We start from the raw sequence: 19,326 nt of genomic DNA, 5'->3' as shown, positions 1-19,326 counted from the left end.
ACAATCATGTGTTTTCGTTGCGCGCTGCCATTGGTGTCTTTATCAGGGGGATTTTGTGATGTACGATGAAGATTACGATAAAAAACACCGGACAAAAGGGTAGGGTGCACATCTTTATGCCAATGAGGACACACATACTGTACATGTAACTGTTCAGTCGGAACTCAGTAGACAGCCGGAGTTACGAACGCCATTACGGTGAGAATTATATATCCTCTGCTTACCAGTTATCACGCTATTATGCCTTTTTCTTTGAATTGGGAAAAAAATACTGATGCCATATATCAACCGATGCCCTAATTATCTTCATTTGTTAATACGAAGTATGCAAACATGTATTAAAACTTGATGGACATTGAAATGTTCACACCACACACCGATCTTGGATGACTTCAACTGGCCCCATTTGTTTTGAGTTTTTCCTGTTTTCACGGCAAATGAGAAAGTATGGTTTCCCGGTGAAGCCATACATGGAAGAAACATCTGCAGTGACTACAAGTGTTCTTTGAGACTCTGTGTATGACTGTATAGCCAGCAGTTGCCTTCATTTTATTCAAAATATTTTTTTATTAAATTTTTAAAATTACCATGGTAACTTGCAAAAAATAAAAAAAAATAAAAACAATATAAAAAGTGTGAATAATTACTGGCTTCAAAATCTGATTTCTATTTATTTTTTTTCTATTTTTTTTCTTAATATTTATAATAAAGCGTATAAATAAACAGTGATAATTGAATCAACCAGCTGATGTTTAAATTTTAATATAAATAATAGTATTGATACGAGGGTGACAAAATAAAAATCTCCAAAAATATTAGAAAATGATATAAGGCACAGTCTTCTTTAAGCCTCGGTATTTTTTTTTAAGAATGCTCAGCAAAACATTCAGTCACATGATTTTGATCATCATGAATTGTGAATTGAAATAGCGTTTGATGAAACTTTTTCGGTGGGCAAATATTTTTATATGGCCTCAACATTATGACATATTTTGTGTACCTTGTAGAAATGCCTTAAATACCAAACTTTTTGCATTTACAAGTGCAAATGACCAGTGGAGCCTTACGTGTTTCTAAGTTTTGGTCAAAGAAGAGGAGACTCTTTGCTTGGCGAATAAAACCACACAATTTTTATCTTGGGACTGTTTACATCACGCACAGAGAGGTAAAAGATTTGCCACGATATTAGGGACACCTCGAAAACAGGACCTCCTACGATATATTCGGAAAAGTTTCCGTATGGCGCCACCACTTTTTCATTCGATATGAAATAATCTAGGAAATTCATAATCTAATTTACCTCAATGAGATATCCTTTTTTCTAAAAATAAGTGAAAAAGTGGTGGCGCCATACGGAAAGTTATCCATCATTTCTCACATATTTCCATGAGAAAAGTTTCTGTATTCGATGAAAAATATGAAATAATATAGTATCTAATTTACCTCAATGAGATATCCCTTTTTGTAAAAATGAGTGAAAAAGTGGTGGCGCCATACGGAAAGTTATCCAAATTCATTTTTCATTGAAGGCATGGTTTTCTTTTTCAAAAAGTTCTGAATACTTTCTTTTCCAGATCAAATCTGTCCTAGCCTAGAGTAGCAGAGATCTTTAAGAACCAGCCAACTTGAGTGGTTACATCTCCATCAGCTAACATGAACGTGGTCCTAGGTGTCCTGTGGTTGACTGTGAAACTCCTTGGCCTTTTGGTCTGGTCTTGGATAAAGTGGCTTCTTCCGTCTCGGAAGAAATCTCTGGAGGGTGAAGTTGTTCTTGTGACTGGTGCTGGAAGCGGTATTGGGCGTCTCATGGCTCTCAAGTTCTCTGAGAAAGGTATAGCATGGTGTTGTTGCGATGACTGTAACCCTCTACTCATCTCATAAACTTAGAACTTTGTTCCGTTACTGTGCTGTTGGAGATGATGGAAGAACAATATAGTTTAAGGAGTAGTGGCCTTCCATCCTCCCGACGGTCGCAGGAAGGATGGAAGTTTACGATCATTGCAAATGCAACTAATGCATTTGCTGGTGTTGTTTTATTTGTTGTCTAAGTGTAGAATTGACAATGACTTTGTCAGTCATGCAGTCTAACCACTGGACCACTATCTATGAATGTCTCTCTGACATGTTGACTGAACAAAGTTTTTAACCAGTTCATAAAATGCTGTCGTGAGCCAATTGATAAGCCCATGTTCCTTAAAGAGCCAATAAAGGATGATCTCAATATTTCAACTATTTCCTTTTTATGGCCAAATAGACATCGTAGATACCGGTTAATAACCATTTTACTCTCAAAATATGCATTTAGTAATAAACAACTTGAGTCAAAAATTCACCCGGCCGCGCGGCTTTTTCAGCCGAGAGTCAAAACCGGCTTAACTGTTATAATGACCCCTATGATGCCAGTGACGATTTTCCCCTAATTGGGTTTGAACACAGTTCTCCAGCTTTGGCAAACTGAGGGCGCTATTTTCCACATCAAATAGCCGCCACTGACGTCACGATTCCTTTGTCGCACGGGTTTGTTTGACCTTGCGTTTTTCAGAAATTTGGCTTGGAGCAAGTGCCTTGCTCAGGGAAACAAGTGTCACAACTGACTTGAACTGACCATGCTAGGATTCAAATCCACATTATGTCTCTATGAATTTGTTATAATGTGCTAACGTTAGCCAGTGTGTTCAGGGGGACACAATGGCATTAACAGACTCACAATATATTTACCTTTAGTTGCTACTATGTTTTTGTTTCTTTGGGAAACTTCATTGTACACAGCCAAGGATTCGGTCTTGAATGTATATTTTGTTTGATGTTTTGTTTAGGGAGTACTTTAGTGTTGTGGGATGTAAATCGCCAAGGCAACGAAGAGACTGCACAAATGATCAAGGATGCAGGAGGGAAAGTCAGTTGCTACACAGTAGATGTCTCCAAGAATGAAGATGTCAAGCAGGCTGCAAGGCAGGTCAGTAATCATAGCCCAGTTTCATAAAGCTGCAGTACAAAAAATAAGCTAATAAGCACAACACATTTATTCTTACTAGGATAAAGGGGCAAGCAGCCGATTTCGAGAAACACTAGGATTAATCCTGTCTCGAGTTAGGACGAGTAACCTGTCCTAACTTAGGATGGGTTCAATGCCTCCCACCTGGATACGGAACTGAACTCTGAAGTCCTAAGAATAATCTTAAGTTAGGAAGAGTTTGGTGAAATCAACGGCAGTAAAAATAGACTGGTCTAGGGCACTGGACCTATAAGCTCCAGGGTGTTGTCAGCAGCAGGGTATTGGTTTGAATCCCGGTTGACACGTGCCCTTTGTAAAAAAAATTGGGAAGGTAGTCGCTCTACCAGCCAGGCTCCTAGTAGATGATACCCATACTTACGGGCTTCAAAGGGGATAATCCTGTTATAGCTCCAAGAGTAGGTGGCAACATGCCCCTGGTGAGAGTTGATTTGGCCCAAAATTGTTTTAGTTCAAAGCACTTCGGGACATTTGTGTGAGACACTATTACATTCAGTTATTATTAATTCATTATATAGGTGCATTTATTTGTAAACATATCCATAATAAAAAAAGTGAAACTTGATTTCTTTTTGATAAACTTTCCATCCTTCTCTTCAAAGGTCAAGCAAGATATAGGAGAAATTTCCATGCTGGTCAACAACGCTGGTATCGTCATTGGCCGGACACTATTAGACTTGACTGAAGAACAATTCACTAAGACGATGGCAGTGAACGCCATGGCTCATGTCTGGGTAATTATTTATCTTGTGTAATCTTATTAATTTTGGTTTTAACCATACACCGATGTGTGTTAGCTCTGTATAGTAGGCCTACATGTACCTTCCAGAGTTATGTTTATTAGATATTTCCCTTGGAACCTTCTGAAGTTTATTTGTTCATGACAGAAGTACCTACTGATGGTTTCAGGAGCCGATTTCACGAAATGCTAGGATTAATCCCATCTTGAATTAGGACAAGTAACTCGTCCTAACCTAGGATGGGTTCAATGCGTTCTAACTAGTATGGTGTACAGAACTTAACTCGTCCTAAGTCCTAAGATTATTTAACCCTAAGTTAGGAAGAGTTTGGTGAAATCGACAGCTGGTCTAAACTGAAACTTCTATTAGGGCTACATAGCTCAGTTTGTAGAGCGCCGACACATTTTATCTGGAGGTTGCATGTTCACAACCGTTGAGCCTCACGTGCATTTTGACCATTAGCAAAATGGAGCTCGAGAACACGACAGGATTTGGAAAATCACAGAGAATTTATACAGATTATCCCACACTATTACAACAAAAAGGGCATCTCTGAATGGGAATAAAAGTTGTTTCAAACCTTGAAGGGTAATGGCCGTGCAGTAAATGACCTCGCCTTTTATTGCATGGACACGACCCTGCTGGTTTAAAAAGGCCGGTTTTAATACACAGGTCAAGACCTTGTCTCTACTCCTTATATCCTTATACCAATCCTAAACTTTGTATTTCGGAATCTAGACTCTGAAGGCCTTCCTTCCGGACATGATGAAGCGGAACCACGGCCACGTAGTGACCCTAGCTAGCGTCGCTGCCTATCAAGGTCTACCCAAGATGGCAGACTACTCGGCCAGTAAGAGTGCTGCTCTCAACATCCATAATGCTGCGATGCGAGAAGTCAAGATGGAAGGAGTGGATAATGTTCAGTTTACGGTCGTCAATCCTTACCTCATCAACACAGGGATGTTTGAGGGGGTCAAAGTAGAGTAAGTTTCATTGTTCCTTAACACTGTTTTAATTAAAACAAATGACAAAGTTTCTGTATCATGCCACTTATTTTTACCCCATTTGAGTAAATTAGGTTTTTATCATAACGAATGAAAAGTACTGGCAGGAATACAGATATTTTTCCAAACAAATTAGTTATAAAAAAACAAAAATAGTGGATTCATGAATTCACTTCTGTTTGCTAATTCAGCAAAACATAATGGGCAGACTCTCATATTCTGGCACCCTGTATTTGCCTATTTTACACAAATCGCAAGTTGTTGCTAACTCTCTCAATAAAAGACCGCAAGAGATCTGTTTCAGCCTTGACGCACCATAGCAAAGAGTAATCACTTCATGGAGGGCTCTGATTTGAACACTAACATTTCCTCTTTTTTTCTTTTAGCAATGACATAATAATGCAGTCCCTTGAACCTGAATTTGTCGCTGAACGCATCTTACATGCTGTGCAGACCAACCAGGAAGTTTTGTTCTTGCCTCGACTGATGTATTTCGTTCTTGGATTGCAACCGTAAGTATCGATGTCTTGCTGCCACCAGGGGCCAATGTCATAAAAAAATTACAAATCAGCATAATGTGTTTTTCTGTGAATATTTGGGCTCCATTTGTTTTTTTAAGTTGTAAGAGAATAATGAAAAAAGAAAAAAAAAAACATTCTTGCACAATTTTGTGTGCTTTCAGATATATTTGAGTGAGAAATTACTTCAAATACTTTGATACTTCACAGGGAGCCGTTTCTCACAGTGTTATATACTATCAACAGCTTTCCATTGCTCATTACCAATTAAGTTTTTATGCTAACATTTATTTTTAGTAATTACCAATAGTGTCCAATGTCTTGAGAAAAGGGTTTGGATACTGTGTCCATTATGGGGGGATTTTTAACAGCATCTTTTGAATAAATTGAAATTAAATTTCCCCAAAGTGTGCTTAGGAATTTGAATCGTTCTCTCCTGATGACGGCCTTTTTTTTCAGATTTTTACCAGTCAACTGCTTCTTGGAAATTGAGAAATTCTTCAACGTTTGGGGAGCTATGGATGCCTTTGTCGGCAGGAACAAGGGAAAGTAAATCGAGATGCAGGGTCCGGTCGGGTCTGTGTACTCTCACGGCTTCTACATGTACCTCTAGGACCCCGGTTCGTCCCCGGGTCACGAGGATTTGGTTTTCAGTCCAAACCTGACTGCATGAGTTTTTTTTCCCATCAATATTAAGCCCGGTTCATACTTCCTTCGAATGCAAATGCAATACGAATTTCGACGTCACAGATTTTGCAACGAATAATTCACTTCAGTTGAAATGAGCTCAACTCCTGCGAAACATTCACAGTGAAAACATTTCTGTGATGCCAAAATTCCTATCGCATTCGCATTGGTTGGAAGTATGAACTGGGGTTTCTAAAACTGAAACTTCCTGTGTTGTCTTCTCTCCATTGGGTTCTTGGCCAATACAGTGATAAAGTTCTCTTTTATGTGAGTCCTTCGCTTCACAAACAAAAATAAATCAAATAAAATAATATTAAGCAATCACAATAATAAGTGCAAAGAAAATGAACGGGTTGATCTTTCTCAGGAAAACAAATATAGAAATAAATAAAATTACATCAGGTGAAGAATGTTTACAGGGTTATAAGAGACCATGATGTTCTGATCTTGGAAATGGTTTATAATAAGGAAACAAAATAATAAGGATAACACTGAAACTGCTTTTTTATTGATAAAATTGAAAACATTATGAAAAAAATTATTTGATACAAAGACCATTCCAAATAATATATAATTAGAATATAGTTCAGTATGAATTAAAGTTATTTATGTTCAATTTAAGAACGGTGTTAATACAGGGTAAAGATCAGGTCCTTGGTCTTGTCGAAACATTAGAGTTGGCACTCAAGAAAATCAGTGTTTTTATAAGTGTATGATTGTGGAAGAATAAAGAAATTTGATAACTGCTTTGATAAAAATGTCTGAACAAAAGTTGAACAAAACGGCATCGCGTAGTAAACACAAACTCCAACGTGTGTTTCATATTCAAAGCGCGTACAGAAGCATCACTCGTGCGCCCTCTAGTTCTTATATATATAACTTTATGGTCAAATCAATACAGAAAAGGCACCAGACTATTTGCCTACAGAGTATCATCCTTATTATTTGTTTACTGTTTCAAGGGCTGACATCCATGTACATGGACCTTTCACAAATACCCATTGCGCAAGCGCTCACTGCTGAAAGAGATGCATGGTGGTCTAGCTAGCCATCAAACTAGATCACTAACTAGACCAGCATGCACCTACTTCCAAGCCTATACGCACTTGTACGGAGTATTTCGATAAGATCCATGTACATAATTTTTTAGGCTTCAATAAAATTTCAGGCCATTTAAAAACAATTTTGCTGTTTTTTTTTAACTGAGAACCAAAATGTAGAAATCAGACTCAAAAGGAACATAACAGAATTGCTAAGAAAAGAAATTCTACAGATTTTTCAGTTTATGTAGATGGTGGGTTACTGTTACTGCCAGCAACTGCTTTCTTAGCAAAAAACAATTCTGTAATGTTCCTTTAAAGTACATGCCTGTTTTGATGGCAAAACACTCAGGTTATCGCAAACCTCAATCTTATCACTTTTATTTATCTGAATTACAGAACTAATATTACTGATTTAGATAAATCTGAATGAATCCTGATTAGTCTAGATTCATTTCTTCTTCGTCATCTTTTCCTCCTTCGTCTTTCTTATCATCAGTTCCTCCAGACTGGAGCGCTTTGCCAAATGCCTCAAGGTCTGTAGATAAGGAGAGATGTAAGACTCCGTTATCAAAAATATCTCCTTAAACCTAGCAGTACTCTTGGTTCACGTCTTATAATTCAATTTAATTCACAGGCAACGCGTGTACTGCGGTGCGATGACATTGCGCACTAAAGGGGACGAAATTGTAACACTCAACTATAAGCTGATGATGCAAGGACAACAACAGACCAAACCACATTTCTCATTCCGAATCACTAGGAATCTCAGTAAAATAGAATCGCTGCAAAAAGACAAAAGTACAGAACCTTAAAATAGAATCGCTGCAACTTAAGACAAAATTACGGACATACATGTTAGCTGCTATTCTTTGAGCCAATAGATTTCTTCAACAAAGCTACTACTAAAGCAAAGAAAACTATTAGAACCTGGAACACTCCGTGCTAGAACTATGTCCCCCTATGACCATCCCTCATGTGAATGCACATGATGCACTTGGGTACTTTTTAACTAAGTCTTTTTGTCAAGTTACCCCTCGCCTGTCAATTTTTAGCAGTGAGAATAGCGACTCGTCTAAGCATGCCCCAATCAGGAACTGATGCGGCATGTTAATTTGTCAATGTTTGTGTTCTGTGTGTACACGTTGCATACACTAAGAAAACTGAATTGAGTACAAGGGGTGATCATATACACAAAGAATATGCTATAAATCACATTTTTTCTGAGGGCGAAAAAAAACCCAATGGTATAGCATAGATGAAATCGGACAATCAGTTTCTATTGAAAGGGGAATGTGAGGTTTTTGTTAACTTGAGTCTTACCTCCTCTAGTAGCTGCCTCTGTAGCTTCAGTCCCCAGACCAAACTGACCCATCAGTGGTCCAAGCTGACCAGACTGGAACGCAGCAGTGAACATATTCAGGGCCTGTAAGTCAAAATAATGAGTAAATTTGTTATACATTACAATACATTCATAAATACCTAAGACAGTTTATCCATTCTGATTGGTTGAGAGGGCATCACAAGGGGTTGTTTGAACGGATGATAACACCAGTAAAAAGTGTTGAAACATGGGCGTGACACGCGAGCTTGCACCTGTGCGTATAAGACAGTTTCTTCACTCCTTTTGGTCGAGAGCAACGGCTGAAACAGTTGTGCAACATCACGATATACGCGCGACGCCCACAGCATCTCCTTAAAAGGAGGCTTTTACCCCAGGGCCTTACCATTTTATAGCTGGAGGGGTGTTGTGTTGAAAGAAATCATAGAACAATTATAATTTTTGCATTTATTTTACCTTTTGACCAAAAAGGGTTGATGTTTTTTGACCGAAAAGGTTTTTATGAATGGGAATCAAAATGTGTTGAATCGGTTTTCAACTAATGGTTTAAACCCACCGAGGCCTGGGTCTTGATAATTTACCTCGACTTCGTCTAAGTAAAATTATCAAGTCCAGGCCACGGCGCGGGTTTAAACCACTAGTTGAAAACCTCTTCACCACACATTGATTCCCTTAATATAGTAAAGGTTTGAGGTAACACCATGTAACGATAGTCTCCAAGTGAGAAGGATCCAACTCGACTGTTTGATCAGTATGCTCTGATCGTCTTCTTGAGAAAGCTGGACTCTGATGCTGCATGCTGCTTTTACGTACTGATGAAGCGGATTAGTTTGGTAATGCACGAAGGCGGATACATCAGAGAAAATTTGACAAGATAAATTGTTTTGATTTGATTTGGTTCTTTGCTAATAGTAATAGCCAATGATTGACAGTGATAATTTGAAAGGGCACATTGTCTTATTTCTCAAAATGTTGCCGATTGGAATTGCTTATTGTCCATTGTCAGTAGTTAATCATTTATGTATACAGTTTTTTTTTAAATAAAAATTTAATTTTGATATGTAGTTATTCCTTATGACCCACCAACTAATAATTTTGAATACCAAAATTTTAAAAAACCATAGAAATGCTATTGCTCCTTAATGCAAATGTAGAACACCCGACTAGTACATTTACTTCGGCCATCTATTAATTTCTGAACTTGGCAATCCACCTACCTGTTGAAATTGAGGGGACTGCAGAGTCTGACGAAGCCTCTCTGGGTCACGTGGCAGAGATTCCCCCTCTGGCAAGAATGGAATCAGCCGCTGTTGTACCTCAGGCTTAGCCATGATTGGAGCCATTGCCTCGGAGGTCAGGACCTTGGTCAAGTCTACTGCTACAAAAAGGGATGATCAATAATCATTTTATTAGTTATACGTGTAGCGCGCATATCCGTCACTCAAGGCGCTTTTAACTAACAGTATTTTCCTGCAAGGTAAGTGGGACTACTTTTGAATTATGAGATCTACTCCTTTTACATAGCACCATGTGATGGTTTACAAGGTGATGTGGCGCAATATGCAGCCAATCAAACCAGGAACACTGGGGTGAACCCCTTCACGTTTCGCTAAGTACACTGTCTTTTTTTATGAGGTTACACAACACATTGGAACAACAGCTTTACGTCCCATCCGAATTGGGATAGGAGGGGGCAATGAAGGTTTGGGAGTGGTAGATGAATCAGCCACTGGGTAAGGAGGCTTGGGTGGGGCAAAATTTGAGTCATTTTGAATTGGAGTCATTTTGTATGCAAGTGTAGATATGGTGGGGGTAGGATGAGGGTCAGTTCAGAGGGTTAACTAGGTACACTCACCAGGCTGTGCTCCTTCAGCTCCAGGGACAGTGGGAACTGAAACAAGATGCAATCAATGCAATACTAGATTAACAGTGACACTATTGAGGGTTTGGTTGATAATTGATAAGCCATTACAAAGTAAATTATGTCAAGACTTGTAAAACCATTTTAGAACCTTGAAACTAAATCTTGATGGGATTTTACCATCGTACCCCTCATTCGAGGAATTTTTTCAAGCCCGGCGGTCTAGTTAAAGACACTGGACACTATTGGTAATTGTCAAAGACTAGCCTTCACTATGTTCACAGTTGGTGTATCTCAACATACATGTATGCATGAAATAACAAACCTGTAAAAGTTTGAGCTCAATCAGTCGTAGAAGTTGCGAGATAATAATGAAAGAAAAAACACCCTTGTCACACAAAGTTGTGTGCTTTCAGATGCTTGATTTTGAGACCTCAAATTTTAAATCTGAGGTCTCGAAATCAAATTTGTGGAAAATTACTTCTTTCTCGAAAACTAAATTACTTCAGAGGGAGCCGTTTCTCACACTGTTTTATACTATCAACCTCTCCCTATTACTTGTTACAAAGAAAGGTTTTATGCTAATAATTATTTTGAGTAATTACCAGTAGTGTCCACTGCCTTTAAAGAAAGGGTGTTAACTCCCCAATCGCTGTTTTCACACGCATTTGGCGACCGGGCAACCGTATTAGTTTAATCAGAAATGAAATTGGCGATCTTGGCTAGCTGGGTATTTTTTTATTTATTTTTTTTTTTTTTAAATAGACAATTATATTTTTATTAAAAACAATCAAATTTCGGCCACAATTACGAAAATAAAAAAAATAAATAAATAAAAAATAATCAAATTCAAAATTTGTAACAATAAAAATTTTTGACATTGTCTACTCTGAATTACCCCTATAGACATCCTAGTGTCAGTCATTATGTACTTACTATTCATAGTGCTGAGGATGGACTGAAGGTCTCTCAATTGAATGGCCGGATTCTGGGCTGAAGCGCTGGTCGCTGCTGGAGCTGGAGTAGGAGTGACAGGGTCTGGGGTGGCACTGGCAGTTGTCACGGTGGGGTTGGTTGTAGCAGGGCGGGGCTGAGGGGTGGCAGTAGATTCTTGAGGGCGTGGCCCAGGGGAGGACTGGACACGGGACGGTCTGAAATCAATGAAAGTGGTCAGCAGGGTCAATAAGTAGTAGAACATAATTTCCAGGATGATCTTTTTTGAAAGCAATGTTCAGTATTAAAGGCCTTGAAACTATTGTTAGTTCCTCAAAAATATTTTTAGCATAAAAACTTACTTGGTAACGGGCAATAGAGAGCTGTTGAAAGTATAAAACATTGCAAGAAACGGCTCCCTCTGAAGTACATGTAATGTAGTTTTTGAGAGAGAGGTAACTTCTCACTAAAATATTTACTGAAGCCTTTTAGGCATCTGAAAGCACACAAATCTGTGCAAAAAGGGTGTTTTTTCTTACATTATTCTCTTGCAACTTCTATGACCAATTGAGTCTAAATTTTCACACATTTGTTATTTTACACATGTGTTAGGATTCAACAAGTGAGAGTTCTGGTCTTTGACAATTACCCAAGGTGTCCAATGTCTTTTAACAGGGAAAAACGCCAAACACCAATGTTGTAGGCCTACCCTTTACCCTAGCTTTGAGGTAAAGTATGCACTTAATGAGGATTGGTGTATTTATGTACTTACGCAGTGGAGGATGCAGTTGACTGAGAGCTAGCGGGACGGCCATGTCCCATTAGACCACCTAGTCCTCCTAAACCACCAAGGCCACCTGAAACAAACAAACAAACAAACAAATAAACAAACAACAATAAACGACCCAACACACTAAAAACTAAAATGCTTCAAACATGCGACAGATTGTAAAAAACGTGCACGTTTGTGAAAGGCAGTGGACACTATTGGTAATTAATTAAAATAATTATCAGCATAAAACATCACTTCGTAACAAGTAATGGGGAGAGGTTGATAGTGTAAAAAATTTGAGAAACGGCTCCCTCTGAAGTGACGTAGTTTTCGAGAAAGAAGTAATTTTCCACAAATTTGATTTCGAGACCTCAAGTTTAGAATTTGAGGTCTCGAAATCAAGCATCTGAAAGCACACTTCGTGTGACAAGGGTGTTTTTTCTTCTTTCATAGTTATCTCGCAACTTCGACGACTAATCAAGTTCAAATTTCCACAGGTTTGTTATTTTATGCATATGTTGAGATACACCAAGTGAGAAGACTGGTCTTTGACAATTACCAATTGTGTCCAGTGTCTTTAAAAACCTTTGAGTGCTTGTAGGGTGCATAACAAAGTGCCATTATTTTATCACAATCCACTTCAAATGAATCATGATTTTGTACGGTCAGCCTAAACCGTAAAGAGTTAGACAAATACAAGATTAAAAGAAAATGAAAGGGGTAACCGTTGCTCTATGACTTGATGCGTTTGTCTCTGACACAGAATGGATCAACCACAGGACTATAAACTCAAATATCCAAAAAATTATATTTTGATGTTATTGAAGAAGTCGTACTTCCGAGGGTAAAGATGCAAGGCATTCTGTGACAAATGGCGCAGCGAGATTCTATACCACTTGGAATGATAACGCATATACTTTTATTTGAAAAGACACTCCCAAAATGACCTTTGACATACTGACCTAGGCCACCACTGTTGAGCAACTGCATCAACTGCTGCTGATCCATGTTTCCAAGGACATTCTGAAGACCGCCCTCGCCTGGTGATGGAAAGAAAAAAAGTTCAACATTTATAAAGCATGGATTGTGGAAAATGTATGATGCAAGAACTGGAGAACCAAACTGTAGAGGTTGAGTCGTCTAAAACACCAGACTATTCTTGGCAGGGATCTTAAAGCCATTATACACTTTCGGTAAACAGTATTGTCCAAGTCCCACACTTCGTGTATCACAACTTACATATAAAATAACAAAACTGTGAAAATTTAGGCTCAATCGGTCATCGGAGTCAATAACGGGAAAACCCACTCTTGTTTTCAGGCGTTTCGCCATGTCATGACATGTGTTTAAAATAAATCCGTAATTCTCGCTAACGAGAATTGATAATATTGTTTTAATGTTTTCTCAAAAAGTAAAGCATTTCATGGAATAATATTTCAAGAGAAGTCTTTCACCATTACCTTCTGTAAACCCTGTAAATTTATTTGTAAATCTGTGAACTTTTTTTTTGTTTCTGTACCGAAAGTGTATAATGGCTTCAAGGGCCATGTCACATGAGGCAATTAACAGGCAACCAGTTCCAGGCAATCTCAAAGAAGAAAGGTATTTACATTTAAATGTTCACACAGCTCTTCCAAGAAAAAAAGTAGGAAAGAACAATTGAGCACAAGGAGTGACCTACATGTACTTGTTCATATGGTGTATGGCTATATATATATATTTATTCAGGCTATTTAATCACTACATGCGGACATGTATATATATCTGATTTTTGAACAAGCGGCAGTCAGACTAAGTTAGGAATGACATCATGCCTGGGGTCGATTTCACAAAGTAAAGAGTAAAGGTGGATCTTAACTGTGCATCAATCTTAATTGCAAAGCAAAGTGACATGTCAATTCACTATAACAAAACACCTCATCTTAAAGCCATTGGACCCTTTCGGTACAGAAAAAAAAAAAAAAAGTTCACAGATTTACAAATTATTAACAGGGTTTACAGAAGGTAATGGTGAAAGACTTCTCTTGAAATATTAGTCCATGAAATGCTTTACTTTTTGAGAAAACGGTAAAACAATATAAATTCTCGTTAGCGAGAATTACGGATTTGTTATAAACACATGTCATGACACGGCGAAACGCGCGAAAACAGGAGTGGGTTTTCCCGTTATTTTCTCCCGACTCCGATGTCCGATTGAGCCTAAATTTCCACAGTATTGTTATTTTATATATAAATTGTGATACACGAAGTGTGGGACTTGGACAATACTGTTTACCGAAAGTGTATAATGGCTTTAAGTTAAAATGACTCTTAGTGCTTTGTGAAATTGACCCCTGGAGAACCTTGATTAAACTTTTACCTAGAGCAGCTCCAAGTCCAGCCAACTCTGGAGGAAGACCACCAGCCCCGGAACGCCCTCCTCCTCCTCCTGAGCCGGGAGCCGGTGGGTTGTTCAGCATCTCATTCACCTTCTTACAGTGCTCCTCATCCTTGTCCTTCTTTGGCTCCTAGGAGGAAAAACAAGAGTTAGAACAGGAATTTAAAGACACTGAAGCCGATTTCATGAAACGCTAGGAGTAACTCGTTCTCACTTAGGATGGCTTTAATGCGTTCTAACGTCTATGGATAACAACTTACCTCGGCTCAACTCTTAAGATAAATCCTGAAGTTAGAAAGAGTTAAGTTTGGTGAAATCGACGGCTGAACACCCTTGGTAATTGTCAGCGACCAAACCCTGACTCAATTGGTCATTAAAGTTGCAAGAGAATAATGAAAGAAAAACACACCCTTGTTACAGACATTTGTGTGCTTTCAGATGCATGAGAAAAGATTTGACAGGCCTGAAGTCTTGTAATATTATTTAAGTGAGAAATTACCTCTTGCTCAAAAACTATGTTACTTCAGAGGGAGTCATTTCTCACAATGTTTTATACTATCAACAGCTCTCCATTGCTCAGTACCAAGTGAGTTTTTATGCTAAAAACAATTTGGAGTAATTTCCCTAAAACAAAAACATAGCAATGACAGGATCATAACTTTGATAATAATAATAATAATAATAATAATAATAATAATAATAATAATAATAATAATAATAATAATAATAATAATAATAATAATAATAATAATAATAATAACCTGTTTTTATATAGCGCTTTTCACACCCGGAGGGCGTCCCAAAGCGCTTCACATTATTACCCCTGGTCACTGGGCCTTAAATCACTTCTTAAACCATCTCAGCTCCCTGGTGGGGAGTATACAGCCTTGTGCAACATTAACATATTAATATGCGCTACTCGGCTAAATCAATCACAAGAACCATCTCTGCCCTCACAGGTACCCATTTACCCCTGGGTGGAGAGAAGCAATTATAGTTAAATGTCTTGCTCAGGGACAAAAGTGTCACGACCGGGATTCGAACCCACACTCCGCTGAACAGAAGCACCAGAGCTTGAGTTCAGTGTTCTTATCCACTCGGCCACGACACCCCTTGATGTTTTTGAGTCTGATATTCTGACATGAATGTACCTGCATCCAGAAGAAAAACTTCCGAGATGATGACTTGAACTTGAGAACAAACACTCGGCCGGTGGTGCATTGTGCAACAGCTTTGAATTCACAGTCATCGGGAAAGATTATCAGATCCTGAATAAAAAAGAAGAGAATAAAATAACTTTTATTTTCACAAATTGTATATATAGCCTAAAAATACAATAATTAACACAACAGAATTTAAGGCCAAATAAAAATAAATAACATGTTGCTCGTCCGGACTTTTTGATACATTGTTATTCTTTCCAAAGAGTTACTCTTGCTTTTGCTCCAAAGTTATTCTGTGTGTGAGGCATCACGCCCTGGTGCATAAAACTGTGGCATGCAAAACGTACCAAGTTTCTCATTAAGTGTTTTTTGTGGGCCTACATGTAAGAAAGATGATGAAATTGCTCAATAAAAATGAAGGGTGCAATTTTTTTTAGTACAATTTTTTTTTTCTTTCTTAAATAACAAATAACAAAAAAATTGGTGCGGCTGCCAAAATCGAGGCGGGCGGGGACGAGCAACATGTTATTTATTTTACTTGGCCTAACTCAATTCGCTCGAAGATCTGGTAAGTTTTTGCCCTTTTTCTTCAAATTATTTCCTCAATGGTGGTGTTTTGATTGATATGGCAGGATTCATTAGAATTTGAGGATCAAGTTCGTGTTTCTAGAGTTTTTGTCATGATTTTTAAAAGTGGTAAAAAGGTAGACCCAGTAACTGGGGCGCTGTACTCCTTTTCAACAATTTTTGACTTTATCTGTCGTACTAGCGCCCCAGGGAATGGCACAGAATTTTAACGAATACCCAGTTTTTCGCGACACCCAGCCACAAAAAATGCCTCAAAATGACAAAAAGACCAAACAAACTAGCTCAAAAATCGCCTACTCTATTCTCGATACGTCTAGGATGTAACATCAGGCATTTAATTGTACTCACGATCATTTTTTAAACTCCAAATCGATGATTTTTAACTCCGCATCGTGGAGCGATTGACAAGTCTGCGATTTTCGGATGTGTATGGTAACGAAACATGGCGTCGCGTTGTGGGTGGATGTCCATCAACGGCTGTTTAATGCTACACTTGTTACAGGCGTTGCAGCGAATGCTATACATTGTACACGGGGATGGGTACAGGCGCTGCAGCTAGCGAGTGCCCACGTGCGTTCAATCATGGGCAACGTAACTTATACGGTGCCGGGTTGTTGGAAAAATATCAGAAAGGGGGTGAAAGGTTCTCAGAAAGGGAATATTGTCTGAAAGAGGGGATTTTTCTGGTCATCGCCCCCCCCCCCAAAAAAGGGGGAAAAATATGATAAATAAATAAAAACCGCTGTACTTCATCTAGGCCTACGATTTTTGTGCATGGTTAAATTGCTTCTTATAATGTTTAGTGCTGCCAGTGTCACTGTAGAATTTTTATTTATTTATTTATCATCTTTTTTCCCCCTTTTTTTTTTCCCTTTTTTTTTTTTTTGGGGGGGGGGGCGATGACCAGAAAAATCCAGACCAGCAGACTTCATCCAGAACCATCCAGCTTCATCCAGCAGACTTCAGACCAGAAAAATCCCCTCTTTCAGACAATATTCCCTTTCTGAGAACTTTTCACCCCCTTTCTGATAATTTTCCAACAACCCGGCACCGTGTAAGTTACGTTGACCATGATTGAACGCACGTGGGCACTCGCTAGCTGCAGCGCCTGTACCCATCCCCGTGTACAATGTATAGCATTCGCTGCAACGCCTGTAACAAGTGTAGCATTAAACAGCCGTTGATGGACATCCACCCACAACGCGACGCCATGTTTCGTTACCATACACATCCGAAAATCGCAGACTTGTCAATCGCTCCACGATGCGGAGTTAAAAATCATCGATTTGGAGTTTAAAAAATGATCGTGAGTACAATTAAATGCCTGATGTTACATCCTAGACGTATCGAGAATAGAGTAGGCGATTTTTGAGCTAGTTTGTTTGGTCTTTTTGTCATTTTGAGGCATTTTTTGTGGCTGGGTGTCGCGAAAAACTGGGTATTCGTTAAAATTCTGTGCCATTCCCTGGGGCGCTAGTACGACAGATAAAGTCAAAAATTGTTGAAAAGGAGTACAGCGCCCCAGTTACTGGGTCTAGTAAAAAGGGAGCAAATCTGCCGACTAGCTGTCAAAATTGTACGCGTTTAATCATTTTGCCCTGCACACGTTGCGTATGTTTCGCAACCCTTTGGCTACGCCGTCGGCAGGAGGGTTACGTTATATAATCGCAACTACTACGATACGCCGTACGGATACATGAAGTATGAACGGTGGCAATGCACAGATAGATACCTAGATTGAACTGTGCAGGACTTCAGATAGGGTGGTGGTGCAAGTATAAAGTGCAATGTAATATTAATAAAACTAAATTATCATTATCAACAAATTGTTTTTAACAACTTCATAAAAAAAAATTAATTTAATTTAAGAAAAACGTATAAAAAAAACCAAAAAATTAATAAAATAAAAAAAATGGCGAAATATTATGTCAATATCGATACATAAATGATATCACTCAGTAGATTATACAATCAATAAGTTTCTTTCTTTAAATTCCTTACATCTTCAACCACGCCTGTTCCACGATCCTTCCAACAAAAATGCATCAACGAGTCGTCGGATTGATGAACGTAGACTTGTCCCTTTCTCTTGTCGGGGGTCACCGTTGTTCCTTTCAGTTGCATCTTTCCGGCCCGAAATTCAACTAAATTTTTACTACTGGATCGACTGCCACTAGCCGTGTTTCCAAACAATGCCCCAGACATTTTGGATGCTCGGGTAACGGCGAAAAAGGAGTGGAAAAAAGTTGGAACAAAGATGTCTTTTTAATTTTTGTTACACAGCACTTTTGAGAAAGCTTTACGAAGGACGCCCTCTTTAGTCAGAAACGTTTGGGCACAGCATAGACTTGACCAATGTGGATGTTCTCTTTCGTTTGGCATGTTTTGAGAATCAAACAGAGATTTTGGCTACGGCTACTGCTAGCTAATGCCGTTTGCTGTCACGAAAATCACTGTATAGTTTTGGCTTTCGGCCATAGCCACTTATGAAGCAATTCTCACATTGTGACCGTTTTTCGAAAGCACGAACTGAGCGCGAAACCGACTTGAACCAAGTTTAGGCTCAGTGGGACTTTTGTGGTCACGAGAAGGCGTGGTTTTGGCGGCGGGAAGAGGGGGAGGGGAACTGTAGTAATTTACTATTTGTTTCCATCGTTTTTACTAACATGGAGCAGCTAGCCCCCATAATGATAATAATTAAATTATTAAACCAAACAACCAAACAATTAATTAACATATGAGATAATTGAAAACAAATTTTAAAAATGGGCGAACAAATTAAAACAAAATGGCACAGTTATGGTTATACACACAAGAAATCATTTTTTGTTTATTGTTTAATTGCAAGGAATTTACAGCAACAAAAACATGATATTAATCTTCCGGCTGTAATCATTGTTTAAATCTGGATTTTAAAACATTGTTGATAAATAATTATAGTTTCACGTAGTGTACACCAAGTTTATTTATAACTAGCAAATCAATAGTTAGTTTAAAACCTACCATAATATTACTTTATACTCTGCATGTTCCGAAGCCAATGTTACATATTTATTAACAGCTAGGTAAAGCTTACCAAAAAAGATCATGATTACCATTTTGACAGTTCCCTGCTCAGTTTTGCCTGGAAGGAAATAGCAAAGCAATTATTGTCTTCTCAGTTTGTCTGTTTTTAATTGTTTTATATTTCCATCACAATAAATAATCATAAAACATACAAGAACAAAAGAACAAAGGGTGATACGAGGAGGGCACCAGGAAAAAGCCTAGGCTTATACAGAGCCTGGA

General features: G+C 38.4%; 3 protein-coding genes across 5 annotated transcripts in view; 2 read left to right on the top strand and 1 right to left on the bottom strand.

The window, feature by feature from the left end:
- LOC139949982 (mucin-5B-like) overlaps positions 1 to 19,326 on the top strand; it is a 173,162-nt gene that overhangs the window by 69,517 nt on the left and 84,319 nt on the right. The gene's annotated exons all lie outside the window — the stretch shown is intronic.
- On the top strand, positions 12 to 6,720 carry LOC139949523 (epidermal retinol dehydrogenase 2-like). Its single transcript, XM_071947901.1, has 7 exons — positions 12 to 198; positions 1,575 to 1,831; positions 2,817 to 2,956; positions 3,616 to 3,747; positions 4,492 to 4,736; positions 5,144 to 5,269; positions 5,735 to 6,720. The coding sequence occupies exons 2-7, from the start codon at positions 1,654 to 1,656 to the stop codon at positions 5,826 to 5,828; spliced, it is 915 nt and encodes a 304-aa protein (XP_071804002.1). The 5' UTR covers positions 12 to 198; positions 1,575 to 1,653; the 3' UTR covers positions 5,829 to 6,720.
- Positions 6,858 to 18,358, bottom strand: LOC139949522 (proteasomal ubiquitin receptor ADRM1-like). 3 transcript variants are annotated; one of them, XM_071947898.1, is made up of 10 exons: positions 18,040 to 18,358; positions 15,439 to 15,555; positions 14,270 to 14,417; positions 12,873 to 12,950; positions 11,911 to 11,995; positions 11,142 to 11,356; positions 10,200 to 10,235; positions 9,562 to 9,719; positions 8,326 to 8,428; positions 6,858 to 7,540 (listed from the first exon to the last, which is right to left on the bottom strand). In XM_071947898.1, the coding sequence occupies exons 1-10, from the start codon at positions 18,241 to 18,243 to the stop codon at positions 7,443 to 7,445; spliced, it is 1,242 nt and encodes a 413-aa protein (XP_071803999.1). In that variant the 5' UTR covers positions 18,244 to 18,358; the 3' UTR covers positions 6,858 to 7,442. The 3 variants fall into 3 exon arrangements, with proteins under 3 accessions (XP_071803999.1, XP_071803998.1, XP_071804001.1); XM_071947897.1 differs by having other exon boundaries at positions 9,562 to 9,722; positions 18,040 to 18,357; XM_071947900.1 differs by lacking the exon at positions 18,040 to 18,358 and adding an exon at positions 16,387 to 16,497 and having other exon boundaries at positions 9,562 to 9,722.

The sequence above is a fragment of the Asterias amurensis genome, chromosome 17 (assembly GCF_032118995.1).
Source record: "Asterias amurensis chromosome 17, ASM3211899v1".
Classification (NCBI taxonomy): domain Eukaryota; kingdom Metazoa; phylum Echinodermata; class Asteroidea; order Forcipulatida; family Asteriidae; genus Asterias; species Asterias amurensis.
Note: the sequence above shows the minus strand (reverse complement) of the source record. Positions and strands in the feature narration are given on the sequence as shown.

What these genes read in the sequence shown, in the direction of transcription:
- LOC139949523 (XM_071947901.1), top strand. Translation starts at nt 1,654, where the DNA reads ATGAACGTGGTCCTAGGTGTCCTGTGGTTGACTGTGAAACTCCTTGGC. An exon ending in ACGCCATGGCTCATGTCTGG is followed by an intron (nt 3,748 to 4,491) that starts GTAATTATTTAT and finishes TTCGGAATCTAG; the next exon opens with ACTCTGAAGGCCTTCCTTCC. An exon ending in TTTGAGGGGGTCAAAGTAGA is followed by an intron (nt 4,737 to 5,143) that starts GTAAGTTTCATT and finishes TTTTTCTTTTAG; the next exon opens with CAATGACATAATAATGCAGT.
- LOC139949522 (XM_071947897.1), bottom strand. Translation starts at nt 18,243, where the DNA reads ATGTCTGGGGCATTGTTTGGAAACACGGCTAGTGGCAGTCGATCCAGT. An exon ending in CATCCTCAGCACTATGAATA is followed by an intron (nt 10,236 to 11,141) that starts GTAAGTACATAA and finishes ATCTTGTTTCAG; the next exon opens with TTCCCACTGTCCCTGGAGCT. An exon ending in AGCTGAAGGAGCACAGCCTG is followed by an intron (nt 9,723 to 10,199) that starts GTGAGTGTACCT and finishes CCCTTTTTGTAG; the next exon opens with CAGTAGACTTGACCAAGGTC.